At 55.3% G+C, this 15,966-nt stretch overlaps 1 protein-coding gene across 2 annotated transcripts in view; it reads left to right on the forward strand.

Moving 5' to 3' along the window:
- Positions 1-4,392: 4,392 nt before the first annotated feature.
- MUC4 (mucin 4, cell surface associated) overlaps positions 4,393-15,966 on the forward strand; it is a 47,196-nt gene continuing 35,622 nt past the window's right edge. For both annotated transcript variants that reach the window (XM_074406124.1, XM_074406125.1), the window contains exon 1: positions 4,393-4,536. In XM_074406124.1, the coding sequence (XP_074262225.1) occupies positions 4,455-4,536 (82 nt within the window). In that variant the 5' untranslated portion in view covers positions 4,393-4,454. The remainder of the gene's footprint in view (positions 4,537-15,966) is intronic.

Here is a 15,966-nt window from a genome sequence, read left to right on the forward strand (position 1 = left end):
GTGGGGTACATCTATTTTTAGATATACTGTCCTCTCTCCCTCCCCCCTCCCACCCTTACCCTCTTCTCTGGTTACAGAAGGAAACTAGGGAGTGTGATGTCTTCCAGTCGGTAGCAAGTTCACCTTTAAGAGAGCAGGGCTGAGATCATGGAGGCAGGTGTGGCCAGCACTGCCTGGGACCTGATCTCCTGCCCTGTGGGCAGAGGAGCTGTGGTCTCAACGTGGGCCTGATGAGGCGCAGCTGGGGGCTCCTGAGGCTGCCATCTGCCCAGCTTCATGACCTAGAGAGTTAGATTGAGGGATAGTCAAGCTGGTCCCTTGGTCACACAGCCTGGCTCCTGACTCAGTGGGACGAGAGCAGAGATTTGGGGCATTTCCAGGCCAGCCCAGGGCGACATGGGCTCACCTGCTGGTCCTCTCAAGTGGGTCATCATTCGGCAAGAAGCATCTGTTGTAATGACCCATACACCTACCCTTCCCCAAATTTTCTTCAAGGAGGTTGTACTGGGGTGAATAAGTGTCCCCCAAGATTCACGTCCCTCAGACATGATGAGGTTATTAGTTCAGTTAAACTGAGGCAGAGCCTAATCCAGTGACTGGCATCCTTGTAAGAGAAGACGGAGACACTCCCACAGGGGAGAAGGCCACGCGACGTGATGAGTGGGGAGGGGAGACGGCCTGTTTCCCCACCCACCTATAGGATCCTTAATCTACCCATCATTTTTAGGCCACCTGAGTAATTATTCCGTTCTGTTGTGGGCTTTGCCTCCACCATTAGACCATCAACATTAAAAGAGTAATTGACCACAAGTGTCCAAAAAAGTGCCCAACATTCTGGACAGAGCGAGCTCATGTTCATGGACTTTCGACTGTAGGATAAGGAGGGTCAGAGCTGCCGATCAGAACACACCTCCCCTGCTTCCAGGTCCAGGAAATGAGCCTAAACACAGAGGGCACTTTGGGTACAAAGCCTCTCATCTGGGCGTTACCTGTAGCAGGGGTGACCGCGAATAACTGTGTCCGAGTGAGTTCAGATACAATGGCTGTCGGTGGAATATCACGTGGCCTTTAGAGAAGTGCGAATACAGCCGGGCGCGGTGGCTCACGCCTGTAATCCCAGCACTTTGGGGGGCTGAGGCGGGCAGATCACAAAGTCAGGAGTTCGAGACCAGCCTGACCAACATGGTGAAACCCTATCTCTACTAAAAATACAAAAAAAATTAGCCAGGTGTGGTGGCACATGCCTGTAATCCCAGCTACTCGGGAGGCTGAGGCAGGAGAATTGCTTGAACCTGGGAGGCGGAGGTTGCAGTGAGCTGAGATCGTGCCATTGCACTCCAGCCTGGGTGACAGAGTGAGACTCCGTCTCAAAAAAGAGAAAAAAAGGCAGAGCAGCAAGGCCGAGAGGGTGTCGTGAGCGCTCCGCCCAGGTGACTGCCCTGCCTTTGCTTTGGGGCCAGGCAGAACAGAGCTGAAGTTCCAGCTTTGCGGTTTATCGTGTGGCCCGGAAAACTGTGACTGGGGAGTCAGCACTCTCGTTTCCCTGGATCACCCAACCTGCCCGTGACTCAGGGCGACAGGCGCCCCTGTTCATCTCCTGGAACCTCAGGTGCTCACGTGTGAGGTGGGCAGTTCTTCGGAATTCATGGGGTCCTGGCACTCCAGTGACCTACTTCATGCTGGGTCACCGACTAGAGAACCCACAGGCCTTTTCAGTCCAGACTTTGTAAGCATCCAGCTTCCTGCCCCATCTCAGCCTAGTTGTTCTACGTCGGACCAGATTGAACTTTATTCACAGCACAAGGCAAAAATGATACGGAGGTAAGCAATTTTAGGGGACCCGGAAAGCTAGGGTCTCCCGCTTGGGTAGCTTAGAAAGGGAACCTCCCTTGGAGATCCTGGCTTTGCTGCGCCAGCCCCAGGGGTCTGTTCCAGCCCAGCATGGGAAAAACTCGTGATCCTGTCCCCGCTCCAGTCTGCTCACACCGCACCTCCACACAGAGCTGCTTCTGCCTCCCACGGAATATAACTCACGCCTGACTTCAGATTCATGCCCCCAGGCAGAGCCGGCAGTATGTGGGCCTGGGAGGTTTTCCAGCCACGTGGAACTAGAGAAGCCACTCATGTTGCTCCCCCCATTCACCCCACTCTGTCCCCATCAGATGCCTTGGGAAGGGAGAAGGAAGGACAAATGGGTGTCCTGTGAGCCAACCCAGAGGAGGGAGAATCATTTATCACAGAGACCGAGACGCAACCTCACTCTGGAAAATGGGCCAAGGGAGGGGAGCTGGAAGGCAGAAGACGTGGGCAGGGAAGAGGTGAACAGGAGTACACACGCCCAAATCGCCAGGATCTCACGCTCCTAATCGGGATCCTGTAAAACTCAAAGGGGATGCAGGAAAGACCTGGGCCTGGAAATTCACTTCCCGACGCCCCCTCGTCCCTGGCTTGCCTCATTTGCATCTCCCACGTTCCTCCACAGGTGTCCTGGCACTCCCGGAACACCTCAGCACCTGTAAGGCATTATTATCCCCATTTCACAGATGAACGAGGAAAGCTCAGCTCGACGAGGCTGTGACTTTGTGACTTGACTCAGTGGCAGATATGGGATCGAGCACACCGGGAGTCTCGGTCGTCACTGCGGCCTCCGGAGACCGCTCTGCGCCTCTGGCCCTCCTTGCACTGGAAAGTGCTCAGCTGCCTGTGTTTCGGTCAATACAATGTCCAGCTCCTGGTTTGGTCTCACCTGGAATGCTTCTTTCTCCCCATAGATGGAAAATCGTAGTTTGAAAGCGTCACCAGACAAAACATACGGAAAGGTAATGGGGGACCATGAGCAAGAGCTGACAGAAAAATGATCATGAGCCAGGCGTGGTGGCTCATACCTGTAATCCCAGCATTGTGGGAGGCCGAGGGGGGCAGATTGCCTGAGATCAGGAGTTCGAGACCAGTCTGGCCAACATGGTGAAACCCCGTCTCTACTAAAAATACAAGAAACATGAGCCAGGCATGGTGGTGGGTGCCTGTAATCCCAGCTACTCGGGAGGCTGAGGCGGGGAATCGCTTGGCCCCCAGAGGCAGAGGTTGCGGTGAGCCAAGATTGTGCCATTGCACTCCAACCTCAGTGACAGAGCAAGATGACATCTCCAAAACAAAACAGAGGCCACGCTGGCCTGGGTCTGCAAACTCCCTTCAGCAGTGCCCTCCTGCCGCCCTGCCAGGTGCCCACAGGATGCGCCACACCCCTCTTTACGACTAGAGCAGGGTCAGCTCATCCATCAAGAGCTGGAGGGACGGACGGGGACCATGCACCTCTCCACAGTGTCCGCATTGTTCCGGCCCAGGCTTCGACCTCGGAAAGTGGTCACAGGACCTCCACGACCCTTGGAGACGGCACCACAGTGTCCGCTGGGGACTCTCACTGACGAGGCTGGCTCTTCCTGGGAATGCAGAAACCCTGAGTGCTCATCCTGGGTTCCACGGTGTCTGAGAGCCTAAGGTCCCTGCTCTGGGACCAGTCACTCCACAGACACCCCACATTCAGGAATCAAGTCTTGAGGAACCAGAAGCAGAGATTCACACTGGCAAAGAGGGGTGTAGGCGGACTCCCTGTTTGCTTTCAGAGAGCTACATTAACGGCTCTCTTTGCCTTTACAACCCTGCTTGGGGTCCCTGCCCCTCCTTGCCTGTGCCTCTGAGTTCCAACAGGTCAAACCGGGTGAGCAGAGCCCCTGGGTCTCCAGGAGCAGCTCCACTTCCTCGTCGGTGACAGCTGCTCCCTCCAACCACTGCCCAGGCCAGATCCCTCTGGCTACTCTCCCAGAGGGTCCCAGGCTCCCTGCACCCCAGCTTTGGCTCCCTGCACCCCGGCTTTGGCTCCCTGCACCCCGGCTTTGGCTCCCTGTCCTGGAAAGAACTCCGCTGTTTGGTTGGGGTCGACCATGTGTCTGCGCTGAGCAGATCTTCTAGGCACACCCCCTTCCTGCCCCTCACCTGAACCGTTCCGTTCCGGCTTCCCTGTTCCCCGGGGTCTCCTTAAATCTCACTCTCTCCCCCATTCATACACCCCCAATGTTGCTCCCTCTGGGGCCCTTTCTTCCCCATTCTCCCCAGCAGCCCAAATGTCTGGGGGGACGGGGCAGCCCCTGGGAGGAAGGAGAGGGCCCCGCAGGAGGGTGGCCCACCGTTTCCCGTGTGCCTGTTCCCACTCCCGTGTCGTCTCCTGCCCCTCCCCCCACTTGGCTCAGGCCGATGAGGAGCAGAGCAATGGGTGTATTGGTGTTTTCTTTCCTGGTGGGGAGTGGGGTGGGGCTGAGGAAAGAAAGGGTGACTGGCGTGGGGCCCCGCCCTCTTTTGTCCTCTCCCCAGGTCCTCTGGCCCCTTCAGGGAAATGCACCTCGTTCTGGCCGCGGAGGGGACAGGCTCCTTCTGCTCGTCACACCACAGCTCCGGCCATGGGGCTTCCCTGCTGGAGGAGGGTCCCCTGGGTGTCCCTGAGTTGCCTGTGTCTCTGCCTCCTTCCGCACGTGGTCCTGGGTAAGTGACAGAGGGGGCAGGGGAGGCTGGCTGCTGGGACCCCATGGGGGAGCTGGGGGCTGTCAGAGAGAGAGGCCTGGAGAGAGAAGAGCAGAAAGGGAGACGGAGAAGAGGAAGAGAAGAGACAGGAAAAGAGGGAGAGAGAGATGAACAGGGCGAGATGGGGAGAAGGGGGAGACCCAGAGGGAGAGAAGAGGAAGAGAGGAGGGAGAGAGAGCGAAGGCGGGGGGAGAGAACGAAGTGGGGGGAGAGAGAACGAAGGAGGGGCGAGAGAACGAAAAGGGCGGGAGAGAGAACAAAGAGGGTGCGCGTCGGGGCTCACACCTGCAATCCCAGCATTTTGGGAGGCCGAGGCGGGTGTAGTCAGGAGGTCAGGAGTTCAAGACCAGCCTGGCCAACGTGGTGAAACCCCATCTTTACTAAAAATACAAAAATTAGCCGGGGGTGGTGACACACGTCTGTAGTCCCAGCTACTCGGGAGGCTGGGAGCATCTTTGCGGAATTTCTTGGGAGTGAGTGAGAAGGTGAATGCCCTTTGACGGCAGCAGGAGAAGCAAGGCTGGTGAAATGGGACGTTCCACCTTGAGGTTCTTCAGGACTTGGCTAAGCGCAAAGGGAACTACCGCCACCCCCCCACCCCAGCCCAGCCGCATGCCCCCGAGTGGATGCTCATCACGTGGTGAGGAGGTGGAGGCCAGAAGGAGCCACCACACACCCTCGCCCTGCGGTGGATGAAGGGGTCTCCATGGGAATCACGGCTCCCACAGGAAGGCTGGGGGTTGGGGTGCCAGGCAGGCGGCTTGGATTTAGGAGCCCCGGTGCCAAGTCCTTGCCATGAACTGTTCTGGCCCCTGTGACCAGGCCCTGCCCTGAGACTCCCCAGGCCCCTGGTCCCCAGTGTAAAAAAGCAGTGGTGAGCCAGGCAAGGTGCCTCACACCTGTAATCCCAGCACTTTGGGAGGCCAAGGCAGGCAGATCTCGATGTCAGGAGTTCAAGACCAGCCTGACCAACAAGGTGAAACCCCATCTCTACTAAAAATACTGAAAAATTAGCTGGTTGTGGTGACATGCACCTGTAATCCCAGCTACTTGGGAAGCTGAGGCAGGAGAATCTCGAACCCCGGAGGTGGAGGTTGCAGTGAGCCGAGATCGTGCCACTGCACTCCAGCCTGGATGACAGAATGGGACTCTGTCTCAAAAAAAAAGAAAGAAAAACAGTGGTGAATGGCTTGACCTCCTGACTCCTACGTTTTTGAGTTTCAGAATCCGTGATTTCAAGCTGACCCCAAATGTGTTAGGTGCCAGCTGGACACTCAGCCCCATGTGAGGGTCATCAAACTCCGCAGGAGCCAGGCAGCAGGGTCTGCAGCTAGGAGCCCAGAGGGGCAAGTCCTGGGGTGGGTGTGGAAAGCACAGGGCGGGGAAGGGGGTATGACCTGGAGAAGGTGTGAAGGACTCTAAATGTGCAAGGGCATCTCCGTGACAACCCGAAGAAGCTACAGGCAGGCCCCGGAGTGCGGAGTCCTTCGCGTTAAGGGGCCCAAGTGGAGCTGGGCCAGGGGCGGAGGTGGTGTGGCTGGGAGGTGGCACCTATACATCTGACGGGGCATTACCAGGTCCTTGGCAGGAAAAGCAGTCACCAAGGGTGGACGGGCAGCCCCCACCCCTCAGGGCAGCTTCTAGGGGATCGGCAGCCCCCACCCCTCAAGGCAGCTTCTGTAGACGGGCAGCCGCCGGCCCCGTCACGTCTGGCTCCCTGAGGCTGGCAGATGGTCTCCCTGTATTTAAGTCTCGGATCTGTTTGCAGGCTTGCTGGCAGGACCCTCACCCAGGCTGGGTCACACTGAAGCCCAAGGCAGAGGGAAAGCCCAGGGTTTCCACAAAGCAGCTGCCACAATGAGGGCTTCCTTAAGGAACAGCCCTGGCTCTCAAGGGTTAAAGGATCAGGCGCAGCAGGACAGAGGCTGGACAAGGACAGAAGGAACTTGGTGTCTACTGGTTGCTGGAGGCCGGAATGACTCAGAGGGAAGCCTGGCTGTCCTGATTCCACACCCCAGGCAAAGGCAGCATGGTTGAAATAAGCCTGGGTCTCCAATACTATCAGTGGCACAGTAACCCAGGGGCCACGGCCCCTGCAGCCACGGGGAGGTGACAGGACTGAGCAAGTGCAGAGCAGGGGAGGAGACGTGGCCACAGCGCACCTTGAGGGGAAGGGTTTCTAGGGGCTCCTCCTTGGAGAACCCCCAGTCTGTCTGCCAGTCTGGGAGAGGCCACCTCCACTTGCCACCAAGGACACCAAACTCTCCACAGACCCCTCTGCCCCTCCGGGAAACCCACTGTGCTCCAGGACACTGAGAAGGAAAGGATCCCTGGGCAAGAGGTCCCGCTAAGAAAATCAGCCAAATTCCGCCAAGGACCAGCAAGGAGCAAAGTGAGGAGCGGGGGCCGGACGGGGGAACCCAGCGGCGGACATCCCTTCGGCTCTGGAGTCTCAGGCTCTTCACCGGCAAGCTCAGCCCAAGAGGAAGGTTGTCATGAGAATGAAACGAGGCAGCATCTGGTGTGAAGTAGAAAAGCCGTAAGGGGCCGGGCGCGGCGGCTCACGTCTGTCATCTCAGCTCTTTGGGAGGCCAAGGCGGGCGGATCACCTGAGGTCAGGGGTTCGAGAGCAGCCTGGCCAATGTGGTGAAACCCCTCTCTACTAAAAATACAAAAATTAGCTGGGTGTGGTGTCAGGCGCTGTAATCCCAGCTGCTCAGGAGGTTGAGGCAGGAGAATCACTTGAACCCAGGAGGCAGCGGTTTCAGCCAGCAGAGATGGTGCCTCTGCACTCCAGCCTGGGATGAGAGTTAGGAATGGAGGCAGAGAGGGAGGGAGGGAAGAAAAAAGAAGGAAGGAGGAAAAATAGAAAGAAAGGAAAAGAAAAAAGGAAAGAGAAAAGCGAATCCATGCCATGAAGACGTGTTTGAGAGACAGGCCTGGGAAGATGGGGAAGGAGCGTGGTGGAACCCTGGTTGGCGTGGGCACTGGTGTGGGCGCAGGGTACATTCCTTCATCTAAGGATTCGTGTGCCTCTAAAAAGCCACCCCGTGCCTCCTGTGGGTGTATAAGGGCTGGCTAGGTGTATTCAGAATGTGGCTTACTGCATGAACTGACCCCCGAATGCCAGTCTTGGCCACGGAGCAGGGGCTCGCTGCAGCTGAGGGCACACTCCACTGCTCCCTGCCTGTCAACCCCTCCACGCCCTTGGTTCTGGGCTCAGCTATGGAGACAGAGCCTGGCCTGGCAACGTTTGGCATGCGAGTGATTTGTGTCTTCATTGCCAAGACAGGACAAGGAGTGGCTGGCCTGTTACATGTTCAAATGGGTGGTTTTGCTACGGCATCTGTTTTCTGGTTTCACGGTGCTGTTAAATGCTTAAAATCTGCACACAGTGTAGCTCCCAGAGTCACTCCTCCGAAGCCAGGAGGAGACCCGACAGCCTAACCCTCCCTCTCGATTCAACCTTTTACCTCAAATATACATCTTTCTATTAGGCTGAGCTCATGCCCCAGCGTGTTCCGAGAAATAGAGTCAAAATGAACTGGATCTGCTGGCACTTACAGAGGGTTTTGTTGTTGTTGTTTGCTTTTGGGGTTTGTGTGTGTGTTTGTTTTTTGAGTCACAGTCTCACTCTGTCACCCAGGCTGGAGTACAGTAGCATGATCTCAGCTCACTGCAGCCTCTGCCTCCCGGGTTCAAGTGATTCTCCTGCCTCAGCCTCCTGAGTAGCTGGGGTTACAGGCACCCGCCACCACGCCCGGCTAATTTTTGTATTTTTGGTAGAGATGGGGTTTTACCACGCTGGTCAGGCTGGTCTCAAACTCCTGGCCTCAAGTGATCTGCCCACCTCAGCCCCCAAAGTGCTGGGATTACAGGCGTGAATCATGGCATCCGGGCCTGCTTCACAGAGGTTTAAATACTTTTTCACCCTTTTCCGTGAGACTCTGAAGAGGCCTCAGGAACGGGCATTTGTGTTGTACACGAGGCCCTGCCACGGCAGCCCTGCTCAGAGGAAGGGCACTGGCCCGTGTTGTAGGCAGCTCCAGCCCCATGTGTGCACATTTAAGGACCAAAGAGACATCTCCTCTCTGAATAGATAACCCCTACCCTGCCCAGGTCGCACCGCAGTTTGGGTTCCAAAGTCCAGTTGCCAGTGGGTTTGGGGGAATTTGGAACAAGAAAGAGCCTAGACTTTAGAGTTATGCGTTCACTTGCAGAATGTCTACTCATGCCAGCTGCTCTGGACACGAAGATGACTAAGACAAGGTCCCTGCTTTTCAAAGCTCTCTAAGTTAAGTGACTTGTTTAAGGTCATAGAACCCATCAGTGAGGCAGCCGGGACTAGAATCCAGTCTCCTGACTCCCTGTAGCCATCTTCAAACTGCCGGGCCCACCAATGGAAGGAAGAACAGAAGCACTCACACACCCTGCTGAGACAGTCATTCATTCATTCACTCATTCTTTCATACATACATTTATTAAACAACCACTTAGGAAATGCCTACCTTGAGTTCCTGGCATTGTTCTAGGGCAGTGCTGGATGTGCACAGTGAAGAATGAAACAGACGTGGCCCAGTCTCTCGGCGCTGAAATCCTGGTGCAGACAGACATTAAGTAATTGCAGAAATGTTCCCAACTGCGTATGTGTAAATGCAACGTGGAAAAGCACAGGAGGTGGCAGCTGCATTTGGACTAGAGAGGAGGGGCTGCATGTGGATGGACGAGTCAGCAAGGCCTCTGTGAGGTGCTGTGCCAGCGAGTGAGGCTGAGGCTGAGGAGAGCCAGGTGGAGAAGGTGCCAGGTGGAAAAGGTGCCAGGCCTGAGCAGGCGGACGAGGTGCACACGGAGAGGCAGGGAAGAGACAGGCAGGTGTGAGATTGTACAGGGCCTTGCAAGCTGTGGAATAGATTATGGAGTTTATTCTATTTTATTTATGTTTTTGAGACAGAGTCTCACTGTGTCACCCAGGCTGGAGTGCAGTGGTGTGATCTCGGCTCACTGCAACCTCCAGCTTCCAGGTTCAAGAGGTTCTCCTGCCTCAGACTCCCAAGTGGCTGGGATTACAGGCATGCACCGCCATGCTCTAATTTTTTTATTTTTAGTAGAGATGGGGTTTCGCCATGTTGGCCAGGTTGGTCTCGAACTCCTGACTTCATGTGATCTGCCCACTTCAGCCTCCCAAAGTGCTGGGATTGCAGGCATGAGCCACTGCACCTGGCCCAGATTATGGATTTTGAGTAACTAAAATGGACAGACAAGGCCAGGTGTTGTGGCTCAAGCCTGTAATCCCAGCACTCTGGGAAGCTGAGGTGGGCAGATCACTTGAGGTCAGGAGTTTGAGACCAGCCTGGCCAACATGGTGAAACCCCATCTCTACTAAAAATAAAAAAATTAGCCGGGCGTAGTGGCATGTGCCTGTGATCCCAGTTGGAATCAGGCGATTCTCCTGCCTCAGTGTCCTGAGTAGCTGGAATTTCGGGCGTGAACCACCACATCCAGCTTCAGGTTGCCTGTTCTCCTGTGACTGTCACGGAAGTTCTGGGGCCAGGAGAGGCCAAAGCAATGGCTGTAGCCTGAGGGGTGTAAGCAGCACTGTGGCAGAGATCCTCACGTTCCTGAGGACAGCCCTAGGCTAGGAGGGTGTGGCTGCCTCAGGGGGAGCCAGGAGAGACGGGCGCCAACACCAGGATGGCGGAGCCTGGAGATGGAAGTTCCGAGAAGGAGGCACTGGGGAAAGACAGTTGAGCTGGGCTGCTGTGCTGTGGTCAAAGCCGGGTTTTGGTGCTTCCTGGCTTGGTGTTGGAGCTTCTGTGGCAATCACCAGAGTGGCTGGGTGCTGCCACCCCAGGTGCTGACAGAAATGAGGTCAAGTGACCTGTGGGGATATCCATGGTGAAGAAGTGCCTGGTGACAGGCATTGTTTGGGGCGTGACTTCGGTGGGCATAGTTTGAAAGAACAGATGAAGTTCTTGCCTTGGAGTCTGAAGGGTCTGAACCCGGGAGACGGAGGCTGCAGTGAGCTGAGATGGTGCCACTGCACTGCAGCCTGGGCAAGACAGCGCGACTCCGTCTCAAAAACGAAAAAGAAACAGGCAGCCTCACCCTCTCTCCAGCCTCAGCTGAAGAAACCGAAGGCAGGGACGGGGGCGCTCAGGAGTTCACGCGTTCCACGGAGGTTTGTGAAGTCATTCCTATACGCCAGGCCTCCTTTCAGGCGCTGGGGGTAACACGAGATCAGTGATTCCAAGCATTTGAGCTAGTGTCTCCTCATCTTGAATTCTAGGAAAAACACGCAGCGGGCACAACACGGGTCACAGTTGGTTCTGAGGCTGATACACAGTACTGCCGTCTCCCCACCTCGGGCAGCGGGACTGGGATTCTGCCTCGGTCCCGCGTCTGCACACCTCCGGGCGCCCACGGTCCGGGTGGGGGTGAGTGCTCTCCTCAAGGCGGTCCTTACGGCTGGGCGCCTCCCTTGGGCTTACACGGCCCGAGGCAGCCGGGCAAGGGGCCCGACCAGCCAGGAAGTAATGCCAGGAAAGTGGAGGGCTGTGGGCGACACAGTTTGTGGGTTCCTCACCTCCCGTTCCAGAAAAGACTCAAAACAAACAGACCAGATGCCAGGAGCGAGCCTCAGCCCACAAGGCCTGCAGAGCTGCAGGCCTGTTGCTTCTTCAGGGAGTGCCACTACCCACCTCGGGATGTGTCCTCCGCCATCGCCGCTCATGCTGCCACCACTCCTTCTCCCGAGCCAGCAGCACACCTGTCGCCTTGCCACACCTGCGGAGTCGCCGGGGGCCACCTGCTGTCCGTCCTTGACATCCCTGGAGCCCTAAGAGACGTGAGGCAGCTGGGGACATCTCCTGCCGGACACGGATCAGGAGGGAAAACAATGACCGTGGTGGGAGGTCTCCGGCTGACCTGAGGCCGACTCGATGCAGAGTCCGAGGACTCAGGTGTGAGGAGGGTCCCTGCCTCAGCACCCTCCGCGTCCCTGGACGGAGCCTCCTCCTCTGAGAGAACGTCTTAAAAACTATCCATTTTACTCGATGTCACACTGTGTCTTCTCACAGTGATCTTGTCACCTAAAGGGGTCAACAGCCTTCACAGCTCTCTCTGACACCATCCCAAAAGGAGAAACCAGGAGCACTGGCAGAAATATGCCAGCGTGGGCGGGCACGGGGCTCACGCCTGTAATCCCAGCACTTTGGGAGGCCGAGGCGGGTGGATCACGAGGTCAAGAGATTGAGGCCGTCCTGGTCAACATGGTGAAACCCCATCTCTACTAAAAATACAAAAAATTAGCTGGGCATGGTGGCGCGTGCCTGTAATCCCAGCTACTCAGCAGGCTGAGGCAGGAGAATTGCTTGTACCCAGGAGGTGGAGGTTGCGCGGTGAGCTGAGATCACGCCATTGCACTCCAGCCTGGGTAACGAGCAAAACTCAGTCTCAAAAAAAAAAAAAAAAAAAACCATAAAAATTAGCTGGGCGTGGTGGCCGACACCTGTGGTCCCACCTACTCGGGAGGCTGAGGCAGGAGAATCGCTTGAACCTGGGAGAAGGAGACTGCAATGAGCCAAGATCACACCAGTGCACTCGGGTGACAGAGTGAGACTCCATCTCAAAAAAAAAAAAAAAAAGAAATCCCAGTGTCGCCGCGTTCACCCCGAGAATGTGCCTGACCTGGCCTCAGGCTCAGGTCCCTCTGCATGCGGCAGTCCAGGAATTCTGGGCAGGTCAGTCCCCAACTCACCATTGCAGCCTCAGCTCTCCGTCCAAGCTCACAGCCTCACAGTGGAGGCTCTCACCTTGACCCCCACCCTGGGGCTTCCAGGGTGTAAAATATCGCTCGGTCTCTTCAAATCTCAATTTCCTCACCTGTGAAATGAGACCACTATTAACAAGGTAAGCTATAAAGCCCCGTACAAATACAGCTATGAAGATGTTTATTATCCGTCGAGTCACAGCCTGCCTACGAGAGAAGCAGAAAAGGAATCCCGCGTCTCTGGGTCTGTTCGTCACAAGTCAGCGGACACTCGGCCACCTGACGCCAAACGCAGCACGGATCCGGAGTCCCGCTGCTTGCGGAGTTTAATTAACAAGGTCTGGTCGGAAGAAAGTGAATTCGTTAGCCAAAACCAGTAAAGGCGAAGCAGCCAGATTTCCACTTAAAGTCGCCGCTTTGATTTTCAGAGGGGAAAGCACGGGTTTCAAAGGAAAGCCTCAGTAAGGAAGGCAGGTAGGAGTCAGGCTGAGTCCTGTGCCCACGTGTTGGGCTCTGGCGGCTCTTTTGGGTCCCGGCCCCATCCGGACCTCAGGCTGACATTATTTTAATAATGGCTGGATTTGACTGAGCTGTGTGGAAGTAATTTCTGGAATATCGCAGCTGGATTTCCAGATGTGGTTTGTCTCTTTCAAGACCAGCCCCTGAAACTTTTGGGAAGATACGTAATTATCTCCTCGCGTCCAGTCAGACGAATGGAAGGGAGAGTTTACGTACGGCGAGAAGAGGGAGGTGCGTGGCATGTATTTTAAGGCTGAGGAAAAAGGCCTTTGCAGTTGCCTTAAGGTTGTATTTAGAAACCCAAGAGAAAGGGGAAAAAGTTTAAAATGAATGTTGAAGTTAAGCTGCCGGCCACAAACCTGAAGACGATGTCTCCCACAGACACTGTAGAAATCCCGTGGCATGGCCGTTTCTTGTGGCAGAAGCTGTCCTGTGAGCAGACAGACGCGCTGGAAGGACTCTCTGCTCCGTCACAACCGGAGGAAGGTCGTGCTTGCCCAGTGGCCTCCCTCTGAGGACGCACGCCTCAGGACTCTGGCATCCATGTCACAGTGGCAGTGCCAGTCACCCGCCTCCAGCGACGAGACCCATGTCCCAGGACCTACGCAGGCACCTTCCAGGGCAGGCAATGCAGGACGCTTTCCAAAGCAATTCAAGCAGGAAGACAACAGCAGAAACTCTCCCTCTGGGTCCCCACAGGGGTGCGTTGGAGGCTGAGAGCAGGGCCGTGGAGCCAGAGTCCGCAGGAGCAGTGGAGGCGGCAGCAGACATCGGACTGATGGGGAGGACGTGACAGGGTAAACCCTTGGGAGGAACGCAACTACTTCCAACGACGACACTGGGGACAGAAGGAGAAAGGAATCGAGGGGGACCCAGAGCTCCGTGGCCTGGATGTCTGGGGCTGCTGATAGAACTGACGGTAGGAAGGCTGCAGGGAAAGTTCGGCTTGGACATGCTGCTCGGTGTAAGCGAGGCAGGAACCCCTGGGGAGGGAAGTCAGGGAGAAGGCAGAAAAGCGGATGCAGTGTGGCCAGAGAGGGAAAGGGCTGGAGGCGATGCCGCCTGGGCACGGAGTGGGGAGAGAGGCAGGGTGGGGCGTGGAGGGCCAGGGAACGTGGACAGTGGAGCAGGACCCTTCAGCTCAGTGAGGAAGAGGCTGGGTGACGGACGGCATGGGGCTGCTGGCCGGGGGAGAACATGGGGGTGGGTGCTCGATACACATCTGTCCAGTACGTGAGTGATAAATGGATGGGGCTGAAGTTACGGGAGAACGTTGTTTTTGCGCTTGGGAAGGACATTCTGGTGGCTCTGAGGAAATACTTGAGCAAAGTGACCGAGGTGGGGCGGAGCGCGCGGTGTGGGGAGAAGAGGCAGTGGTTGACAGCCTAGCAGAGGTCTGACAGTTGAATGAGTGAAGAAATGAATTTTTTTTTTTTTTTTTAAAGACGGGGTTTCACCATGTTGGTCACGCTGGTCTTGAACTCCCGACCTCAGGTGATCCGCCCGCCTTGGCCTCCAAAGTGCTGGGATTACAGGCGTGAGCCACAGCGCCCTGGGGGTGGGGGGGCAAAACCAATGACCGGGACGAGGAGGACACAAGACGGACAAGAGACTTGTTTTAGGCCCGGAGACGCCTGAACACATTCACAGGCGAAAGCGAAGGAGAAAGGCAGAGAGAGCACCTGAGACAGACGCCCAGGAGTGAGCCGCCCAGGAGGAGGGAGCACCGGGCCCTGGGGAGGGGCGGAGAAGGTTCTGGACGGCGAAGGAGGGCAGTGGCATGGCTTTGGTCCTTTCAGTGACGTAGAAAATGGAGTGTCATGGGGAGAGCGGAGAGAGGAGAGAGCCGTTTCTCTCCAGTACCAAGTCTTTACACTTAGAGCTCCAGCTGTCTGCTCTGCAAGTTTAAGCGTTTGGCCCCAGTGAGAACAGGAAGTCTCAGTTGTCTTGACTGTCTGATGGAACCCGAGGGGCGGGACCTGCATGCTGGTAAAAGTCAAGGTCAGTTCATTCTACCCCACACTTGAGCAGCAAGAACAAGGCTTGAATACGTTTTAGAATAAAACTTGCTCTAGGCTCCACATTTCTATGCCTTACAACTTCAGCAAGATTCTTAATCCTGAGTTCTAATTTGATTGCACTGTGGTCTGAGAGACTGTTATGATTTCAGTTCTTTTGCATTTGCTGAGAACCACCCGCCTCGGCCTCCTAATGTGCTGGGATTACAGGTGTGAGCCCCTGTGTCTGACCTGAAAATTCTTTTCTTTTAAGAATGTTGCGTGTTGGCCCACACTCTCTTCTGGCTTGTAGGGTTTCTTCTGAGAGATCTGCTGTTAGTTTTATGGGCTTCCCTTTGTAGGTGGCCTGGCCTTTCTCTCTGGCTGCGCTTAACATTTTTTCCTTTATTTCGACCTTGGAGAATCTGATGATTATGTGTCTTGGGTTGATCTTCTCATGGAGTATCTTAGTGGGGTTCTCTGCATTTCCTGAATTTGAACGTTGGCCTGTCTTGCCAGGTTGAGGAAGTTCTCCTGGATAATATCCTGACGTGTTTTCCAACTTGGTTCCATTCTCCCTGTCCCTTTCAGTTACTCCGATCAGTCATAGGTCTTTTTATATAGTCCCATATTTCTCGGAGGTTTTATTCATTCCTTTTCATTCTTTTTTCTCTAATCTCGTCTGCCTGCCTTATTTCAGCAAGATAGTATTCCATCTCTGACATTCTTTCTTCCACTTGATTGATTTGGCTATTGATACTTGTGTATGCTTCACGAAGCTCTCGTGCTCTGTTTTTCAGTTCCATTAGGTCATTTATGTTCCTCTATAAACATATTCTAGTTAGCAGCTCCTGTATCCTTTTATCAAGGTTCTTAGCTTCTCTGCATTGGGGTAGAACATTCTCCTTTACCTAAGCAAAATTGGTTATTACCCACCTTCTGAAGCCTACTTCTGTCAATTCATCTGTCTCGTCCTCCGTCTGGTTCTGCGCCCTTGCCGAACAGGTGCTGCCATCATTTGGAGGAGAAAAGGCACTCTGGCCTTCTGGGTTTGCAGGCTTCGTTGCTGTTGACTCTTTCTCAACGTCATGAGTTTGTCGCATTTAG

The sequence above is a fragment of the Saimiri boliviensis genome, chromosome 9 (assembly GCF_048565385.1).
Source record: "Saimiri boliviensis isolate mSaiBol1 chromosome 9, mSaiBol1.pri, whole genome shotgun sequence".
Lineage (NCBI taxonomy): Eukaryota > Metazoa > Chordata > Mammalia > Primates > Cebidae > Saimiri > Saimiri boliviensis.